General features: G+C 41.6%; 1 protein-coding gene across 3 annotated transcripts in view; it reads left to right on the top strand.

Moving 5' to 3' along the window:
- SOAT1 (sterol O-acyltransferase 1) overlaps nt 1-20,206 on the top strand; it is a 42,967-nt gene that overhangs the window by 2,021 nt on the left and 20,740 nt on the right. For all 3 annotated transcript variants that reach the window (XM_067532402.1, XM_067532401.1, XM_067532400.1), the window contains exons 2-3: nt 4,720-4,855; nt 14,767-14,825. In XM_067532402.1, coding sequence (XP_067388503.1) covers nt 4,729-4,855; nt 14,767-14,825 — 186 coding nt within the window. In that variant the 5' untranslated portion in view covers nt 4,720-4,728. The remainder of the gene's footprint in view (nt 1-4,719; nt 4,856-14,766; nt 14,826-20,206) is intronic.

The raw sequence follows: 20,206 nt of genomic DNA, 5'->3' as shown, positions 1-20,206 counted from the left end.
GAATGCAAGGGGCTGGACTTGATGATCTCTTGAGGTCTGTTCTAGCCCTATGATTCTATGAGTTTATAATGCCCCTTTGGCCTGCATGCAATCTGGAGTTGTATCTCATTCACTTTGTCTCTAGTGCACTAAGTAACACAGGCTTAGCAGAGAGAGAAGTCCACTTCTTACACCCGTGTACTGAGTGCCCGCAAAACAATAAACAGCATTTTATATGTGATATTTCTTGCTAACCATAATAGGCTTGTTTTGCTTATGGACTAACTTGATTTTTAGGACCTATGTTGTATGAAGGGCTGTTTCAATCTGCGGGAGCAGAATCCATGTCTATTTAAAAAGCCCCAAACAACTGAAATGGGGAACAAAAATCCTGTTTTTGGACAGTGAGATTACTTATTAGCTTGTTACAAATGGTAGGCTGCAGTTTAGCTTGAAGCTATGTCGCACTCTTTTTACGTGTGAGTATATAAACTCTGAAGTATTAAAATGTATTGCTTCTGTGCTAATGTGAGGTGAACTCATGATTTTTGGCAATAATTAAAAAGGAAAGTGGAGAAAATCAATCTCAGTGCTTCCTCAGATGAGCTTCTCTGAGGAAATTTGGTGAGGGGATGTGTTCATGGTTTCTGAAGCCTTAGAAGGAGTACATGGGTGGGTATCGGAAACAGTCACTATTCCTTACTGTGAATAAAGGTGTACGGAAGGATGTTAGTAAGAGGAAGTTCAGCATGTGGAAGCAGTGATATACTGAGCTTCTGGGAGGAAGGAAGCCAGTTGTGTAGCATTCAAGGAGCCTGGGGACTAAAGAATGTATTTGCTTACCCGCCTGAAGCAGTTGAACTGGACAGAAGCATAATAAGGATATATGGGAGTTCTTGGCAAAGAAGGGAAGGGAAAAATAACTAAAAATACATGTGTGAGGGGGTTTAGCATGCTGCTGATGCTTAGCGATGTTGGTTTTTAATTCAGGATCTGGATTAATAGTTTTGGGTGCAGAAAATCACTTTCCATTGAGTGAGGGAGGTGTCGTAAAATTAAATCCTCCCTTGTTTAAATAAGTCGTTCTTATCTTTTCTGGTAGATGAGGTGATTCTTCTATTTGTGTTGTAGGTTGTTCATTGTATTTTTTCAGACTTTAATGCATGTCAAGGTGACATTCAGAAAGCAGTTAGCCCTGTATGCCTCAGTGCATCTGAAAACAGTCTGATCTGTTGTAGTCTTGTCTTGTGATTGGCTTAGCGCCAAAGGAAATCAGAGGAGAGATGTAAGGCAGTGTTTCTCAACCTTTTAAGAAGAAAGTACCCCCTAACTTCTGAAAATTGTAATAAGTACTCCAACACTCAATTTTCCATGGGATTTTATATTTACAGACTAATATGAGCCATATGTTTGAAGAAGAGCTGAGTATACAAGGCTGTGATATGACAGATGTCGGATCTAGTGGGTAGGGTTACCACCTTTACACCAGGGGTGCACAATTCTAGTATGTACCTGGGCTAGAGGTGATGTTGGCCAAAGCTAGGAGGCTTTGAGTGGCATGCCAATGCTGAGGAATATAAAGTGCCGTGCCAAATTTTTTGCCATAGATTTGAGAGGAGGAAGGGGTGAGAGAGACTGGGAAGGAGGGCGAGAGAGAAAGAGACAGGAAAAGAAGGCAACTGGTAAAATCTGGGGCTGTCATAGAGCAGTGAAATTGACGAGTTTTCTGGGCACTGGGCTTTGAACCAGGGAGGGGAGCTGCCACCTGGGCAAGTTGCAGGCGACTGCTGCCTGGCTGCTGGCCTGGGGGGTGGGTGACTGCCACCCAATCCGAGCTGGGGCAGAGGAGGCTTCCATGCTGTCTGGGACCCAGGAATGTGGGCAGGCGGCTGCTGCCCATCTATAAGCCAAGACACTGGAGTCTGTCCCTTAACTGGGAACCGGGGTGCGGGTGGCTGCCACCCAGCTCACAAGACGCAGGAGGCTGCCACTGGGCTACCAGCTGGGACAGGGTAGGAAGCAGGCTGCTGCCACTCAGCTTCCCCAGAAGTCGGCTGCTGCCGCCTGCCTCTCCTTCACTCTTTCTCCCCAGGTGCTCCCTGCCTGTGTCTCGCGTACCCCCAGGGGTATGCATACCACAGATTCAGAAACTATGATGTAAGGTTTTCTTTTTTTGTTAGACTGACAGATTGACAATTGTCGAATATTGCAGGAAAATATCATGCTTTTTAACACTGAGGGTGCAGATTAAGACAGAAACCCCCCCCCCCCACCCAAGATATAATCCCTTTCTCCATGTGTAAAAAATTCCATAATATTGCATGACAAGTGTCATTCATATCATCAGGCCTATCTTAGGTAAGAGCTGTATTTGTCTTTAACTGCCATATGCTTACACTTGTTTTAAACATGCTATACATGTGATACTAACTATTTTACTCTTCTGTACACCTTTATTCACAGTTTCTAATGCCCACCCCTGTACTCCTTCTAGGCTTCAGAAACCACAAACAGATATTGAGCTTTGGGCCACCTCCGATGCTCTGTGTGACAGTGTGTGTGTTGTGTTAACACCAGCCCTCTGAGCCCACCCAAAAACTTTAATTTTCAGGGCTAATGCCTTCATCACATTGGGGAATACATGAAATACACACTAATTGGTTTTGCACTAGGGTGATAGCAGCAGCAGTGGAGTACAAAGCCTGCCCATGTGGACTATGTCCTTGTAAACCAGTTATCTGATCCAATGCACTACGTGTGAAATTTGATCCGAGAATATAGTAAGTCTTCCTTTAAGGACATTTCCTGGATTATGTAAATTTGTATTAAAGCAATATTACCTGTCAAATAAATGATTGTTCACACAAGCTACCTGCTGTTGTGTGTGGTTAACAGAGATGCTTCTCTCTCACTTTTTATGGTCCTTGTTCCTTGATTATTTTGTAGCTTGCAGCCTGGGCTGTCATCTCATAAGATATACAGGACTGGGCCTTGTTAGTAGTAATTCCACAATGGCTTCCTAGGAACACATAGGTGCTTCAGGTGTGAAGCTGTTGGGTCAGTGAGTGGCATTCTTCCCTATGTCTATACACAAGCAGTGCCTACTGTGGTGTGGGGAGGAGGGGAAACTGCCACGAGAGCTGGGGTTAATGAGATGTGAAGGTCTGAGCACGTGATTGAGAGAGATCCTGTTTCTTCTTGCGAGTGTCAACCCTGGTTGTAGTCTTGGTACGCTTTCTTAAATGGATATTGCCTTTCAGTAAGGAGTGCAGTATGTGTATTTATAAATATGCACACAGAGTATACCCTCTGATGGACTATAGAGACATTTCGGATGCTTCTGGATGAGAAGCACTAGATACGTGTAAGGAGCTAATCTTGTGAAAGCAAAGTATGTGTGGTTGGTGTTTTGAAAGCCCAATACTGAACATCAGTCTTGGCAGGTGTACCTTTAGGGAGCCTCATAGATTTCCATTTTGTTAGCCAAGAGTAGGGCAAGATGCCATTTTTCTCTTGATGTTTATGGAAAAAAACACCCGTTTGTCCCTTTAAAGAACACGTGTACATTCTGAATTGGGACGGTAATGGTGTAGAAATATGTGTTAGTAATAATTTAGCCTTCAGCAATGGCCACTGCTGTTAAGTTTGGTGTGGTTTAAACAAACACAGTTCTCTCTTCCTGTTTCACTGTGGTTTGCAGTGCAATCATTCATTTGTCTAAATAAGGCACAAGGTTTACTAAGGAGTAGGACTCAGGCTTTTTTACAGGAAGTGGGATTGTCATATTCTCTTCCATAATGCCAAAACAAAATTTGGGGGGGGGAGATCTCTCAAACACTGGTTTCAGGGTTTTGAGACAGGTTTTGCTATATAAATTACCAGAAAAATCAGTTGCATAGTGAAGTGCTTTTACGCTGTGTTGGGAGCCCTGATTGGATTCCTAGTTGCTTAAGATGAAGGGTTTGTGTATTGGAGGTGGTTTGGGAGTGTGTGTGGAATTAACTTTTACTGTCTCACATGGAGAGAAGGGAGTAGGAGGTATGGTTCTTAGTGCAGATTTTACTATGTTGATATTTGGGATGGGAGGGAGGTTACCTTTGTTATAGACTGCTAATCCTATGTATCATTCTCCCCCCGCCCCCGCCGCCGCATCCACTGGGCACTCAAAGGCAGGAAAAACCTAGCACGTGTAATAGCTAACGATACGATTCTGTCATGGAAATCACAGATTCTGGGACTTCTTCTGGGACAGGGCTGCAGTAGCTGCTGGGGTTGGGTCAGCCCCACTGGGGGCTCCTGCTGTCAGCTGCAGGAACAGCAACAGGGCTGGAGCAGTGGCTGGTGGTCAGCCTGGGGCTGTGGGAGCAGTGACTCCTGAGCAGCTGGTGGCCAGCTGGTGGCTTGGGACTGCTGGAGTGGCTGGTGGCAGGCAGGTGGCCAGCGGCTGGCTGGTGGGTTGACCACCAATCCTGCGCCCCCGAAGCAGCAGCCCCTCTGAGGTTCAGCCCCTCTGAGGTTGGAGCAGCTGCCGGAGATCAGCCTCCAGCAGCGCTCTATTAGTCATTCCCCAGCCCCGGCGTATTTTTAGAAGTAGTCAGGGACAGGTAGCTGGCTTCTGTGAATTTTTGTTTGTTACCTGTGATCTGTCCCTGACTTGTAGTAAAATTACCCATGAGAGAATCTCAAATGCATCACATCTAAGGCTCTTTGCTAACTAATTCTTCCCTCTCTTTCCTACAGTAAACTACAATGATGGGTGAAGATAGTACTTCCGTAAGACACCGCCAGCTGAGTTCTACAGCACATGGGGCCTCTGAGAAGAATGAAATGCAGAAGAGACCTGAGGGAGAGAAGTCATTCCAAAACTCAAGCAACGGTGAGGTTATTTCTGTAATGGTTCAGGGCTATCTGTACCTTCAGTCCACTCCAGCCTGGCTGGGGACAGTCTCTCCAGGTGACGGGCCTTTTACCTTCAGCTCCTTCAAGGAGGAATCCTGTGATTCTCCCACTTTCAAACTGAGTCCTGGGGTTTAGCAGCCTGTGCTGACTGTGATTCTTCAGCGGGGTTGACTGGGCTGGAGCCATGTCAGCCTTCCCTTCAGGAGCTGTGACCAGTGTGTGGATATAGTAACACAAAACAGTCCTTTCAAAACAACATTTTTCAGTTTCATAGCAGGAACAAAGCAAAACGCGCAAAGGGTTATTAACACATACATGTTTGTCTTATGTAACAATTAGTCAGGCTTAACCAGACACCCCACATCTGGGGACTGAGCTTCAGTCTGCTTCTGCACTGTCCTTGAGTCTCTCTTCCCCTGTCTTCAGGGGCAGACCTTTTATCAATCCCAAATATTCTTTGTCTCTCTGGAACTTGCTCAAACTGGTTTGTGCAGCCCACCAGAGGCAGTGAGGCAGCATATCATAATTAATAGTCCTGAGTGTCTGCTAAGGAACTCCTATCTCGCTGTTGTCCCTTTTCCTGTCAACAGTATCAAATAACTGCTGCTGGAATTAATCCTGGTAGTCTTATAGCAAACAATGCAATGACAAATAGTTGGACATATAATATTAATAAAATATCATGGGCATCTCTCACATCTTTCACACATTCTCATTGGCTTGATGAAAGGACTTCCACAGAGGTCAAATAAGATTGATTACCCAGAACTCATTGTGAACTCCCCTGTCAGGTTCCCCTAATACCACCCTCTAGAGCAGTGGTTCTTAACCTTTCCAAACTACTGTACCCCTGAAGCCTGAGTCCCACCCCCACGGGGCTGAGGCATGTAACTTAGTTTCATGGCGCCTCTGTGGCTCCAGGCAATTGCCTTTCTTGCCACCCCCAATACCAGCTCTGCACTTGCAACCCCTCTAAACCCCCAGGTTGAGAAACACTGCTCTAGAGGCTGGTTGATGGTGGAATTTGTAGTTTCCGTCTACCTGTGCAAGAGGGTAGAAATAGCCCAATATCTATGTTAGCTAATACAGTATACTGTCTGAGATTTCAGGATTGAATGAACCTATGGAATTCAAGGGTTTTCAAATGGCAAAATGGAAAAGTGGAGCACAAATTGCAAGGAATAGGATTAATTATTATTATTATTAACCAAACAATGAAAGCACCTTTGGAACCATCAGTAGCATGGCAGTCCCACTCTGTTGGAGGAAAACTGTCCTTAGATCATCATCAGTGGGCAGCTTGTGGGTCCTCTTCAGCTCCTTGCTGCTGCTGGAGTGTTCAAATGGCTGTTGCTGTGAAAAATACCACCTTCCCCCAGAGTCTAGATAGATTATACCTCATGCTGTTCAATGATTTGGCCCTGGTCATCCATTGCGTCATGGCCTCCCGGCTGAATTACTGCAACATGCTTTATTGAGGCACAGGCGTTACCTTAGCTGGAATGAAGTAGTCAGCCAGTTTTGGCAACACTGGCCACCAAGAACATATTGTTCTAGTACTACTTCTCTCATTATTCTTGCTTCCTATAGAATTAAGTTCAAAGCTACTGTCCTACGTTTTCATTCCCTCTGCAGCTGGTCCTTGGTATCTCAGCGAGTGCCTCTTTTCTTAACAGCTATATCTTGCGGTATTCATGTCCCTTAGGCATTATTAAGCTGTTATCCTTGCAGGTGAAATCTCTTGAGAGATGGGGCTTTCTCTGCAACAGGGGAAGGGACTTTGGAATGTATTACCAGAGGAAATAAGAGACACTGATCTCCTAGGTTTCTCATAGGCAGTATTTCATCTTAGCTTTCCCAAATAAAAACCAGAAAAGGTGGAACAAAAAATGAAGTTAGAAGGAAGAGTTAGAAACTTATTCAAAGCAAAACAAAAAGTAGCTTATCTAGGAGGAAGAAAGAATGGAAACCTCAAGTGGCCTAGAGTTGGTTCTTAACCCTTGCGTGGCTCTATTATTTTCTTTATTTCTACTCTTGCTAGACTACATTTGTGGTGGGTGCCTTTATACAAGAAGATTAACATTGATAATTTAAATAGGGCTTGCTGATTTAAATCATTAATCTGATTTAAATCAATCTACCCTGCTTGGAATCCTATTCCTTGTTGAGCCATATTCCTGGGATTTGCTTCAGAGAGACGATTGTGCAATCTCCTCTGTGGAAATCAAATGTAGAGTTGCTTTTTCTTACAGGGATCAGGTAGGATCCAACCTAAGAACATCAGTTATTCTAGTACTTGTCTTTCTCTGCTTCTCTTGTTGTGGCAAAATCTTTGATGTAAAGCGAAGGCTGAAGAAGACAGAAAAAGACACCTTCAGTAGCAAATTTCTCCTTAATCTAGATAATGCCTGAACTTTCTAGTTTGCCAATTAAAAGATTACATGAGTTGTATGCGTCTGCAATGTCTGAAGTTTTAATCTAATTCCTTCTTGGACAGTAGCTCAATGAACCATGCCCTCCATGACCTGAATGCATTTTTAAGTAGATCAGATGAGCTATTTAGTCACTGAGGAATCAAAATAAGCCTGCACTGGCTGGCTGTGAAAATTAGCTTAACTCAATAAACAGTATTAGTAGTAACAAGACATTAACATATGTTGTGTGTTGTAAATGGAGAACTTGTTAAATTGAGTAGTAGGGTAGCCTTGCACTGCAGTAATTTTAGGTTAGTTTTAATTTAGGCAGGTAGTGTTATGTTTGGTGGTTGGAGTAAAGGCCTGGGAATTGAAACTTAGATCTGGTCTATACTAGAGAGTTTTGTCGACAAAAATGGAGGAGTACAGATGAAAATGCTCCTCCCCTTGCTATGCCAACATAATAAAACCACCTCAACAAGAGGTGCAGGGCTTATATCGGCTTAGGGTGATACAGTGTCAATGCAGACATTGTGTCCCTTACATCTGCTGGGGGGCTGTCATTCTTGTCCATTTCACCTAGCAATGAAATTGACAAGAAAGCCCTCTTGAGAAATGAGCAGCTGAACCCGCTCAGGGCTGGAAGCCGAGGCGAGAAGCCTGGGCACCTGGACGCCACTTGAATTAATTTTTCCATTTGAAATAGTAAATGTTTCTAGCCACGCGCATTGCATCATGCACCTATAACACCTCTGGTAGAATTGTGCATTTAGTTGGCTATCGCACTGTCCTTTGTGTGGGTTCTAAGCATCTTCATATTAGGTAGTTATTAGAGGCTGACCTATGTCTGGGGGTTTGCAATACATGAGGCTGAAGTTTTATAAATCTCTTGTATAACTTTGGAAAGGAAGGCCCTGTTCAGAGTTGCGAATCTTCTAAGTGATATTCCAGGAGTGATAGTCTCACTGCAGACTGTGTGTTGGTTCTCTTTTTTTATTGTATTGTACAATGTGAAGGTAACTCCCATATTATGTTATCCAAACCCTCAGAGGCTTGTCTTGACATGCTTCTTTCTCTGTTTGGGGGAGCATCTTGTCCTGTCATTCACATCTTGAGCAATTCTTACTATTTAATGACAGGCACATGCAGTGTCTTCTGCTCACTGTATCATGATTAAAAATGTTCCAGTCCTGTGCCAGTTTCAACTCTACAGTATATAACTTTAGGCAACTATGGTGGATTTTAATGTGGGTTTAGTCTGTTATAGAGCTACAGTATATAAAAAGGCTACCACTCTACTCACCTGATCTGTTCCCTTTATGGACTCATTCATAATTACTGACTTGAGTGGCTAAAAATAATTTTTACTGCTTTTTAGCCTTGTTAATATTGCAGAGCCAACACATTTGCACTAGCTAGAGTCTTGCATACGACAAACACTTTTTTTGGTAAATTCCAGTTACAGGAAAAAGGTTTACAGAATTTAAAAAAAAAACTTTCCTGTTTTCATGAAATCCATAATATTTTCACCAGGTCAGCCATTGAACAAGGAGAGAATCACACTTAATTTTCAGGTGATGAGTTTTGTTTGCAGAGCTGGCATTCTTAAATACCATTTTGAAAGTTGCTTTTCAAAATATAAATCCACTTTAAACCTTTTTATGGAATCTACCAAACTCATACTGTCTCTCAAAGAAGATCCTAGTTTGCTAGTCTCATTGTTTCCCTTTAATTAGCGCCCAACCCTCTTTTAAAAGTCCGTATCTAAGCGTTCTTAATTTTTGCTATGCTAACATAGTTTACAGTTTTGCAATGAGAGGATGTTGCAACCTGTAGGCCATTTAAGTGTGACTTCCCTTGTGTGTAGATCTTCTTAAATTTCATTTCCAAAGAAAGGCCCATGTTAAATCCATTTTATGACCCTTACGTAGACATCCTTTCCTCGCTTCAGACTGATCATCATGTGACGATTCCTCCTCCAGTCAACTGTTCCTTGTGAGTAAGCAACAACATATGTAACAGAAGATAGATTAATTATCCCCTTTTTCTGTACACTTATGTACTTGTACAGTGATTCACTTTTATAAGTCTTTTGAGCAGTGTTAATCAGGAGACTTAGCTCTTGTTCTGTTTTTTTAAAAGAAGACTTGATTTTCAGGGCAAATCACATTTTAGCTGTTCTAATTTTTTGTTTAGTACATATTAATTTTTTGTAGTCAATGTGCGTACTCTAACAAGAGACCTCTGTATTTCAGTGAAAATGACTGTGTCAGATGTTCAGGTTTGGTTAAGACAGTTCCTGGTGTCTGTTTTTGGCCCACAGAATCTGTGAATCCCTCTTTCTTAATGACTATTGGGTTTGCTGATTTCTCTAATTCTAATCACATTTTGTATGTTGATGGTCACATTGTTAACCACCATTATATCAAACTCACTTTCCTTCCCTGTCATTATTCTGAACAGTGCTTCTTTGGTGTTACTGTAGTATAATCCATCTGTAGTTAATAGAGCTAGTTGAAAGCTTTCAAAATCATTCACCAAAAAGAATAAACTTTTCACAGAAGAAATCCCTTTTTTGGCCAGTTGTAATATTTGAAGGTTCTAATGAAATGATCTAACTGTAAAATGTATGCTAAATTCAAGGCTGTGACTTAATGGTAAACGTCCCATTTTTTTCCCCCCCTAGTGTGCTCTTAGTCAGTTTCAGACTAATGTGTTAGCAAGAGATGAGGGGGAGAATGGGCTTTTTGGCTGCAAACATCTATTTACTCTCTTCTTCTCTGAATTTTAGCCAAATTATCTCTGAAATCAGCATTCCCTGCATTTAATACTGCAATAATCTTAAATGCTCATTTGTCTTACGTTGTAGAGGTGGGAAAGTTGCCAGGCAACCAGAAAAATCTCTATTTTTGGTCACTTTGAACAAATTAATCTTGACATACTTGCAGTAAAAGCAAGTAGTGGTTGTGTCACGGGCAGACCAGGTACCAACTCATGCCAAGGCCCCTAGGCTTCATTGAACGCTGACAAAAGCATAGCTGGAAATCAGTCTGGCTTATCTGTGTGTTAGTACTGGTATTAGATTTATAGAGATGGATTTAGTGTTTGGACTTTAATGGATGCAGCAACTCACAAGCATTTCATAATCTCTCGTATCTATATCCCATGTTATAAGGTAATATTTAAGTGTTTGCTTTGTAACTATAAAGTGTTTGCTATGAAACTGGAAACCCACGCAATCAGGAGAGAACCATTATCAAGTGTGAAATACTAGCTTACCGCAAGAAGTGTCATCTCCTGCCCAACAAAAGGCCTATAGACAACAGACAAATCACTGTGGAACATCAGAGGACAGGAGACTTAGTTGATTGCTCCCCCCCACACCTGTGAAGAGGGAACGTGCATAAAATCTTGTCCCATCACAGCTTGAACTCTGAGGGAAGGGAATAAAAATCCCTGACCAGGAGGAACTGTATTACTATGCTGCTTGGAATTTGGAGAAGGCAATATTTCTAAGCATAAGCAAGGGATCCCCAAGCTGCTTAGCTTGGGCTAGCCCTAAAGGACATATAGAGCTTGCACATTACGGCAGCTTCTATTACTTTTTGAAGCCTAAGACTGTAACTTATTTGTGTATGTATGTTTACCTATTTTAACCTTGTAAATAAAATTTCTTTTTCCTAGTTAATAAACCTTCGGTTAGTTTAATATAGGATTGGCTACAAGTATTGTATTTGGTGAGAGATCTAAGGTACAATGTACCTGGGGTAAGTGACTGGTCCTTTGGGACTGGGAGTAACCTGAATATTGTTGTAATTTTTGGTGTAAAGGACCATCTATCATAAAGGCAGGCTTGCTTGAGCGGCAAGATAGACCGGCGTGTCTAAGGGGACAGCCTGTGATTCCATGTAAAGGCTGTTAGAATGCTTGAGGAGTTCACCCTTGCTACTTGGTTGGTGAAATCTAAGCATAGATGTCACAACCAGTTTGGTGTTTGTGTCCTGGTTTGTAACAGTCTATCCTGAGGTTGGCACTCATGTTTATGAGCCACTCCAGGCAGCTTGACAGTTGTGCAAATGAATTCTGTGGTGTCGGTCATCCCTAACAGATGTCTTGGTCCACATCACAAGGCCACTAAACAGGTGCTCCCTGTAGACTGTTCACTAGGCCAAGGATTCAGACATAAGCCATGGTACAGACAAAGACAGACTTGTTGGGAATGCTTGCATGATGTCTGCTCTTGATGTGAGGCTCAAGCCAATGCTATCAACTCTCATTTTCACGATCACCAAATTCACCTTATTTAACATACACAATGAAGAACTAAAAGCCGTTCTTGAACTTTATTATGGTGCTAGAGTTGCCAGTCACCTCAAACGAGGAACTGTTCTAGATGGATTTTTCTCACCACATTTTATTCAATATGCTTGTCAAAACTACCATCCATCATAAAAGCACCTGCTTTTTTAATAAGTAGAACAAAAGTACAGTGGTGTTCTGCATAGGGCTATGTGTTCAAACTGTCTGAATGGAACAGTGTAGATTGATAGGGTGTGGGCTGTTAGGTATTCTAGCAGTATCTCATTTTTATAAAGAGCTTAAAATATACACTGTTTTTTCACCATACAACATAAATTTTTACTCTCTTTGTGAAGCTGGTAATAAGTTAAGCTTTACTGCAGTGCTATTATGTACATCTGTTTGGAAATAAAACCCCTTCTAGTGAAAGGGTAGTTATGTCTTATAAACGACTATAAAAGAAAAAGACCCTGCCATAATAACAGATACAAAACTTGCAGACACATCTACACTACATCCTCTATGATGATCAATAGCCCCCACAACACACCTTTCAAGATCTAGGGGTCCTACATACCTATCATAACGTGGTGTACCTCATCTAGGGCACTAAATGCCCAAGTAACAACTATATGGGTGAAACCAGACAATCATTATGCTCTTGAAAGAACTCCCATGGAAAAATGATAAACAAAAACACCATTTCACTTGTGGATGAACACTCTTCACAAAATGATCTCATCTCTATCCTCATCTTCAAAGGAAACCTGCACACCTTCAAAAGACCAGCTGGGAGCTTAATTTCATAACTCAGATGGACATTAAAAAGACATTAATAAAGACATTGGATTATGACTTATTACAACAGTGTGAAACCCACTAAATTCCCCCTTCTCTCCTTGTCTGTCCTGTGACTGCAAAAGTTGTTAACAGACCACTTCACCTTGAATGGTGTCTCACAATATGCTAACTACTTATGCTAAACAATCTATTCCACCTTATATGTAGCTGTAATTCTCTTAGTACCTTCCCAGACATGACGAGCTCTGTGTAAGCTTGAAAGCTTCTCTCTTGCCAACAGATGTTGGTCCAGTAAAAGATATTACCTCACCCACCTAGTCTCTCTAATATCCTGGGGCCAACATGAATACAACACCACTACAGACAACAATGGAAAAAGTTGTAATACAAAACAGTATACGTCTGCACTCATGTTAGAACTATAAAGCATAATTGATGAACCACTATCTCTTATTGATCCTTCCGTTCTCTTTGTATGTTGGTATTCCAGTTTCTGGATGCCCCTTCTATAGGGTGTAACAAGTTTCTGGATGTAAAAATGTTCATGTAAGTGGCAAGCCTTTTTAAAATACCTGCTGGCAAGCATTACAGTGAATACAGAAGTCACAAATACAGGCACCATCAAGATGACATTTTGATGATTTGGTTATAACCTGGCCTTCCCTTAGCAAGATGAACAAGTATATAGAGAAATACATATTGGCCCAATATTGTAATTGTGGACCTTTTGGGGGGGGAGAGGGGGGAGTGGAGGGTGTGTCAAGATTGATTTCTACTAAAAAGCCTTTAAACCTATTTTTGCTAAGAATCCTTTGCTTAATAAATAACTTGTGAAGTACTCTTTACATGCTGTTACTGTTTCTTTTTAAGTAAAGGTCTCGTTGTTTGGAGGGTTATGTGCTGCCAATGAACTACTATGCTATTTCTATCTAGGCACTCTGAATTGATGGCAAGATTAGAATGAGAAAACTACAGAAAGGGCCCATGCAGATGCAAGTGGCCTTCTATAGCTTGTTTGTTACCGTTTCAGGGTTGGGCAAGTTTAGGGACCTTGGGAAGAGTCACATAGTTGCAAACAATGCTTTCCAAAAGTCAAAATGTTATCAGTTGGTCCCATCCTTTACCATTTAGTGTCCTTACTCCCAGTTCAACTGTTGAGATATTGTGTTCCTTAGTGAGTGATAACCAGAAATGGGCACTGTGTCAAGCAGGGGAAACAACTCTTGCATAGCAAGGCCTTGGTTATTTCATTATGTAGGTGCCAGAAGAACACCTCCCATCTGTTTTGCTTCAACACATACTTAACTACTTAAATTTCCACTTTCAATGAACAGCTACAGTGCTCATAGCACAAGGAACTAAGTCAACACTGTTCTTTGTATGAAATCCTGTAGTAACATACCTGCGTGCACCCATGATAGAGGGGAAGATTTTTGTAAGATAATACACTTCACATTCAAACTTACACATGATGGTTATAGACATGGGTAATGCTTTGACTCTGTCCTTTAAGCATAGTGGTAAACATTAAATGTTGTATGGTTCTTCTGAGTGCTGTTCTTCTGCCTCTGCTTATCATAGATATATATAGACATCTTGGTATGTTTTCCCATTGATTTTATTGTCAAACTTCTCTTCTGCAGGGAACCTGACTTGTCTTTTGCATTTTCTTGTTGCCAAGATCTTCTGTGAGCTGGTCTTACTGTTGTGGCCCAAGCTCAGTCCATTGAGACTTGCAGTCGGTGTGATTTGTTACTTAGATTGTTAGCTCTTTGGTGCAGGGACCTTCTTTTTGTTCTGTGTTTGTACAGCACCTAGCACAATGGGCTTCTAGGTGCTAAATACAAATAAATGACAGACTGCTGCTGCCTATGGGTTATGGTTAGCCACGGTGCAAAAGTAAGTTTCCCAAATCTAGTACTAGCATAATCTAATATGAAGATGCAGTTGGCTAATTTAAACTAATAGGGTTGACTCTGACAATTGTATGTGCATTTGTCCTTTTGCTTGTATCAAAAATAGGAGTGCTCTTTGGCTCCTGGCAAAGCCTTACAAATACTTGATGTTGGGGATAAAGGGAGAAGACTTAACACTTGTAAAATTATTGGGTGCTTGGGTTTCAGCAATTGTGTTTAATAAAATCACCATCCACGTAACACACTAACATGCTGCATCCTACTTGGTTTCTAAACTTCCTACAGCTGAGTCAGTCCTGAGCTTAATGGGGCTCTTGGCTTATCAGAGACAAAGTTAATGGTAAATCCAGTTTCTTTCTATGAGCTGGCATATGCTGTTCCTTTTTTCCTCTTTGTGCTTCTGTGCACTGACCGTGTCATGTCTATTGAAAGCATAACTATTTGCTTTTCCACCTTAGGTTGGGTTGATGTCGACCAGGTGATAACAAAGAAAATGCAGCTCATAGCAGAAGCTGAGGTAAATATTTCTTAACTTTTACTTATTGGTAGGCAGGATCCAGATTCCTGAAGGGGCTCCCTGGAAAACATGAAACTCCATTGTCTTATGTCTGCCTGTGGTTGGGTTAATACTCTATAATGCCATTATTTCAGACCTAGCTTAGAAGCAGTGGTTTTACACGAGCCCTTGTTCTTCCTCTTCTCCCCTATCTGTTCCTGTGCCCCGGACTAGATTAGTGACATCTCTGTCAAAATATTAACTTAGCTGTTTGTTTTGCTTTCTCAGCCTGTATTGTACTTGGGCCCCAAAAGGTTAATTCTACGAATAAGCATGTGAACTTTGATGCCCTTATTCAAATTGACCTGCTCTGATCTTTGAACAGGGAAGGCTAGCCATCAACAGTCATGTGTTCAGAGAGATTTCTGGCTCCCAAGCCTGAATAGTATACCTGTTAATAAACAGTATCTTCAGCCAGTGTCTGCTCTATTGAAGTGATGTTGGCTTTTGCTCCCAATGAAGGTGTTATGTGACTCTTACTACCTGAAACTTCTGTAGGGCTTCCTTTTCCTGTCCAGGTATCTCCTGTCTAGAAGGCTTTGAAATGAATATGAGAAACAATGTGTTTTCTTCACTTTTCTTAAGAATATGTAAAATACTTTGTAACACCAGAGAATGAATAACTCTTAGAAGGAAAGATGAATGCCCTTGTCTCTGAGAAGTATTATTTCGCAATCGGGATGTTGGAGTTAGTGGGTGGTGAACACAGTTTCATTTACAATGGAGTAACTAGAGTGGATTTCAAAACATTGTACTGGAGGGGAAGATGCCTCTCTATGCATTTTGGCCCACTAATGTGGCCAAGTTTAGGATTTCAACAACATGACCATTTTTGGAGCTTTAATATGTTCTTGGCAATTAGGAACTCTCCTATATCTTTCCTCAGGGGGTCTCAGGGAGAGCCCAGTGGGATGCAGCAAATGTTACATGTCAGCTTAATAAAGATTTACCTTTTTTTCACATGGAAGGTGGGAGATGGGAAGCAAATTTCCTGCCATACTTTGAGCTTTGTAACCTCATAAAAAATATGGTGGTGATAGAGACTGACGGGCTATGGAAAGCCCTCTAGCTTACACAGCTTATTGTGCAGTGAATTCTGTTCGTGAGAAAATATGGCAACAAATCAATTTGGGAGCAATTAAATATGAACATGGAATAGAATCTTTTATTGGCTGTCAGTCCCCCTTTAACTCTTGTGCAGCCACAGGTTCCGTGAGACACTATGTAGCTGTATAAAAAGGGGGTTGGTTTAGCAAGTCATCTCAAAGGCCCTAATTCAGGAAAGCCTTTAAACTTGCTTTCCTGAATTTTGGCCTAAAATAAGATTGCTCATGGAAGGAACTGTAACTAAAATGAGTGGCATGCAAGAAGACAACTGCAGGATCATGCACAGACTAATTACTGATTATCACTTTTTAAAATAATTTTTGAAAATTCAGAATTTAAACTAAACAAATTCTTATCTATCTTAAGTTCTTATACTGCTACCCATCAGCATAATCTCTATATGCTTTCCATGTAAAATCAATAGCAGAGTCCCTAGCAGATTTTGTGGAACTTCTAACACTTCTCTCTTCTCAAGGTGAACTATTGTTGATCCAAACTTAGATTCCCAAATTTTCAAATGTAGGAGCTTTGAGTTGGATCCCTGAATATAGATTTAGGCCCTAATAAGTGCCTGATTTTTGAGGTGCCTAAACTCCCACTGATTTGAACAGAGTTGTGGACACTCAGCACTCTTGAAAATCAGGCACTCTTTATGTAGGTGCCTTAATTCTGTGGTATAAGATGTTAACACTTTGTCCTTTCCTAGATTGTAAACTCTTAAGCAGGGGCAATGCACTCTTCTGACCTTTGGTAGCACCGAGACTGAGCACAGTGGTGCTTAACTGATAGTTAAACAACTAAAGCTGTTAGGACTGGAAAATACCACTGAAGTAAAAGTTACTGGCAACAGCTGTGAGGATGTAGGCAGTGGAAAACCTGTTCTTTTCTTCTCGCTGCTATGACTGTGTTTGGTTGGTGTTTTTTATGGCACAGCATGGCTCCCACCAGAGACTCTCCCTCTTTTTGTTAGGGCTCAGGTTCCCCAGTAAATAGGATAATTATTCAAGGATCTGATTCTCTTGTCTAAAACTCTGGTGCATGTGACTGGAGATCTGACTAGTTCACTTAAGTGATTTATTAAACACCATGCCTAAATAAATGAGCTTTGGGACGCTATTGGCTGAGAACTCTGAGTCTGAACCTGAGACTTCAGTACCTAAAATGCGCTTTTCTTTTAGAAAAAGAAACCAATTAATATCTTTCTTGTTTCTAACACATGCTTCTCTGATATATGTAAGTAAGAAAGTTTGACCTTATTCAGGTTTTCACCCAGGGCTTCAGTTCTGTCAGCAACCTGCATATGCACAGCAGAAGCCATTGAATAAATTCTGCCAACCAGTACCACACAATGACTGTTTTCTATTCTGAGTATAGGGGAAAACGGTTAATCACAGGTACCAAGATGGAAAATGATCTGGTTACCGCTGTTGATCCTTTCTTAGTTAAAACATTAAAGTGTATTTAGACTACAGAAGGAATCCTTCTGACAATACAGAAATTAGTATTAACGACAGCTAAAAACTCAGTTTGAGGTCATGCTGCACGTTTGGCAGCTAAAGTGCAACGAACACTTATATCGTTTGAGAGTGCGCTGAATTTTAATATTTATAGATTCAGTTTTCCTGGACTAGTTGATTCACCACCGAGAGACCCAGCAACACTAAGGCAGGAGGCTGCTTCCACAGGCAGCTGTAAGCTCTATGAGCAGACAAAGAAATCCTCAATGGAGTGAGCAGGAGAGTGAGTAATTACTTGAACTCTGCCTGTTTGTTCCACAGCCTTAGTTATTTTTAACCCCTTCACTTTTGGATCCATAGCAGCATTCCATTGACCTGTAAACACTGTACAGTACTAGAGCACGGAGCTGGCTATCCCTAGTTTGTTCCATTTCCCCCTTGTTCTCTCTGGAACACTGGTGGCTAATCAGGAATTGTACCTGAAGGAACAGCGGGGATTCCTGCTGTCCTCTTTAAAGAGATTCTCACAGTAGGGGAGGGACGTAGTAATGATATATACTGAACTTAAACATATTTTATTCTTTGCTTTCAATAGCTTGGCAAAAGCTTTGTGTAAATAAAAATCACAGCAAGTTATTTCTTTGGTCCTGCAATGACATCGTAATGCTGAATCTGTCACATTACAATTTTTTTCATGGCCATAAGTAATATCCTTATTGAATTATGCCTTCCTTCCAAGATTAAGCACAAGGAAGATCTTGTGTAAATGTAAATAATCAATAATGGCAAAACAAATATTAATACTTAAGTATATATTTATTTTCTCAATTGTCTGGGGGTACTGAGGGACTACAAAGATGAGGTTCTCATAGGTTGTGGATAGGAGAATATTGGGTGGCATGGGGAGAGGGGGAGGATGAGTCTTGGTTATAGCAAAAAAACAAACCAACTTCAGTGTAGAGAGTGTTAATGTCTTCTCCTTTCCATTTATTTAAAATAGTCATTGGAGTTCAGAGGTCTGATTTTTTCCCTCACCAACCTTTACAGGAAAGCTGCTGGAGAGCATCTGTTACCAGAGAGCCTCAAAATTGTGGTGCTGGTTTTCCATCATTCCGGGCAGTAGATCAGCCTGTTATTAAATTTCTATGAAGTGGACCATCCCATACTACACTGACTATAGATTGTTCTGCATCAAGCTAAATGTCCTCAACACACACCATCTCTCTTGCTTGCCTAAAGAGTCAACAGACCTCCATCCTGCAAGTATTTCCACTCCCAGTTAGCTCCTGTCCAAACGTGCCCTCCCCCAGCTGGCTAGATGACCTATCAGGGGAGGAGATGAAAAGACCCTTGTATCTTTCCTAGGCCAGTTGCCTTATTAGTGGGGAAGGAGGTGTAGGGAATTGTTGGAACAATGTAAGGGGTTGTGGGGAGCTCACAAGAGCCTCAGCAATGGAATTCCCATCATCTCCCTGCACTCCCCCTACTAATAAGTTGGCTGGCCTTAGGGGAATCAGCCAGATTCCTTTTCTCCAGCTCACTGATGAGCTGAAGTGGCAAGAAAGAGGGCCAGAGCTACCCGTGTATTAACTGGGTGTGTGGGGTGGTGCTTGCATGCATTTAAAAAGGGAGAGGGAAGTTTTGAGGCCCCTTTAATTATGGGGGTAAAGGAGGTACATGCTGAGGACTAAGGGCATGCATCTGGCTTCCTTTTGGAAACTTTTTCTAATGCCTTCCTCTGCCTTGTGGCCCATGGGGCAGACTTGGGAGAAACAGGTACTGCAAAACCACCTATCTAGGCTCCTTCTTTCCTAGTCCCTAGTGATACTAGTGCATCATGTAAGTGTATGCGGGGGAGGGAGTTGGGAAACATGGGGGAGGGCAGTCCTCAGGAATGAGGAGTGATACCATAATGCACCCTGCCCTTGAGCCTGTGACACCTCTCTGGTGCAGTGCCAGAGTAAATTTTATTTGACTTTGGTAATCCTCATGAGGACTCTTTCCTTGTGACCTGTTCCTTGCTCTTTGGGGAATAGGGAAGGGGATGTAGTGCATTTTAATATGCTGAAATTTGGAAAGGACTATTTCTGCATTCTATAGCAGCAGGGAATCCCATAACAACTCCTACGCTTCTGACTTCAGTTCTGGTGCTTTGCTTCAGCATCCTGGTATCTACAGTGGGCTCAGCCATAATCCCTGCTCAACTAATCCTCTTCTCACCCTCTGCTTTTAAAAGGACAAATCCAAATATCCCCTGTGAAATATTAAAAGACCCGTTTTAGTGAATGAGTGGAAGCTGTTTCCAAGAGCAGTCAGCAGCTTGGAGCTACCATCTCAAAGTGCTGGAGAAACTTGTTTGTTCCCATGGTGGTGGCTGAGCAAATATTTTCAGTAAGCTAAATATTAACAGTTGCAATTTGTTTTGAGCAGAGCAGCGGAAAGATCTTTCTTTTGGAGTGGAGAGTAGGAAACTCACCATCTCTTCAAGAAACATGTAGAGCTGCCTTATGACTTGATTATTTTTTAGCGCGCCTTTATTTTCACATGATCACTTCTTGACTCTTTCATAACTGAATGCCAGAGTCTTAAGCTCACTATTCACTTAATTGACTGGTTTTATTTTCCTTTTTATTCCACACAACTAGTCTCTAGGAATGCATCTCTCTAGGTATGTGGTATTTTGGTAAAGATGGCCACAAAAGGGAAGAAAACATTGTATACCCCTTTCTGCTTTAGGATGTAAATCAGGGCTTATTGCTTATTAGCATTTCATGCCTT

This window comes from Emydura macquarii, unplaced genomic scaffold (assembly GCF_026122565.2).
Source record: "Emydura macquarii macquarii isolate MOO-44397 ecotype Brisbane River unplaced genomic scaffold, CSIRO-AGI_Emac_v2 contig_3287, whole genome shotgun sequence".
NCBI classification, from domain to species: Eukaryota; Metazoa; Chordata; order Testudines; family Chelidae; genus Emydura; species Emydura macquarii.
The sequence above is the reverse complement of the archived record's forward strand: the minus strand, read 5'-3'. Positions and strand labels throughout refer to the sequence as shown.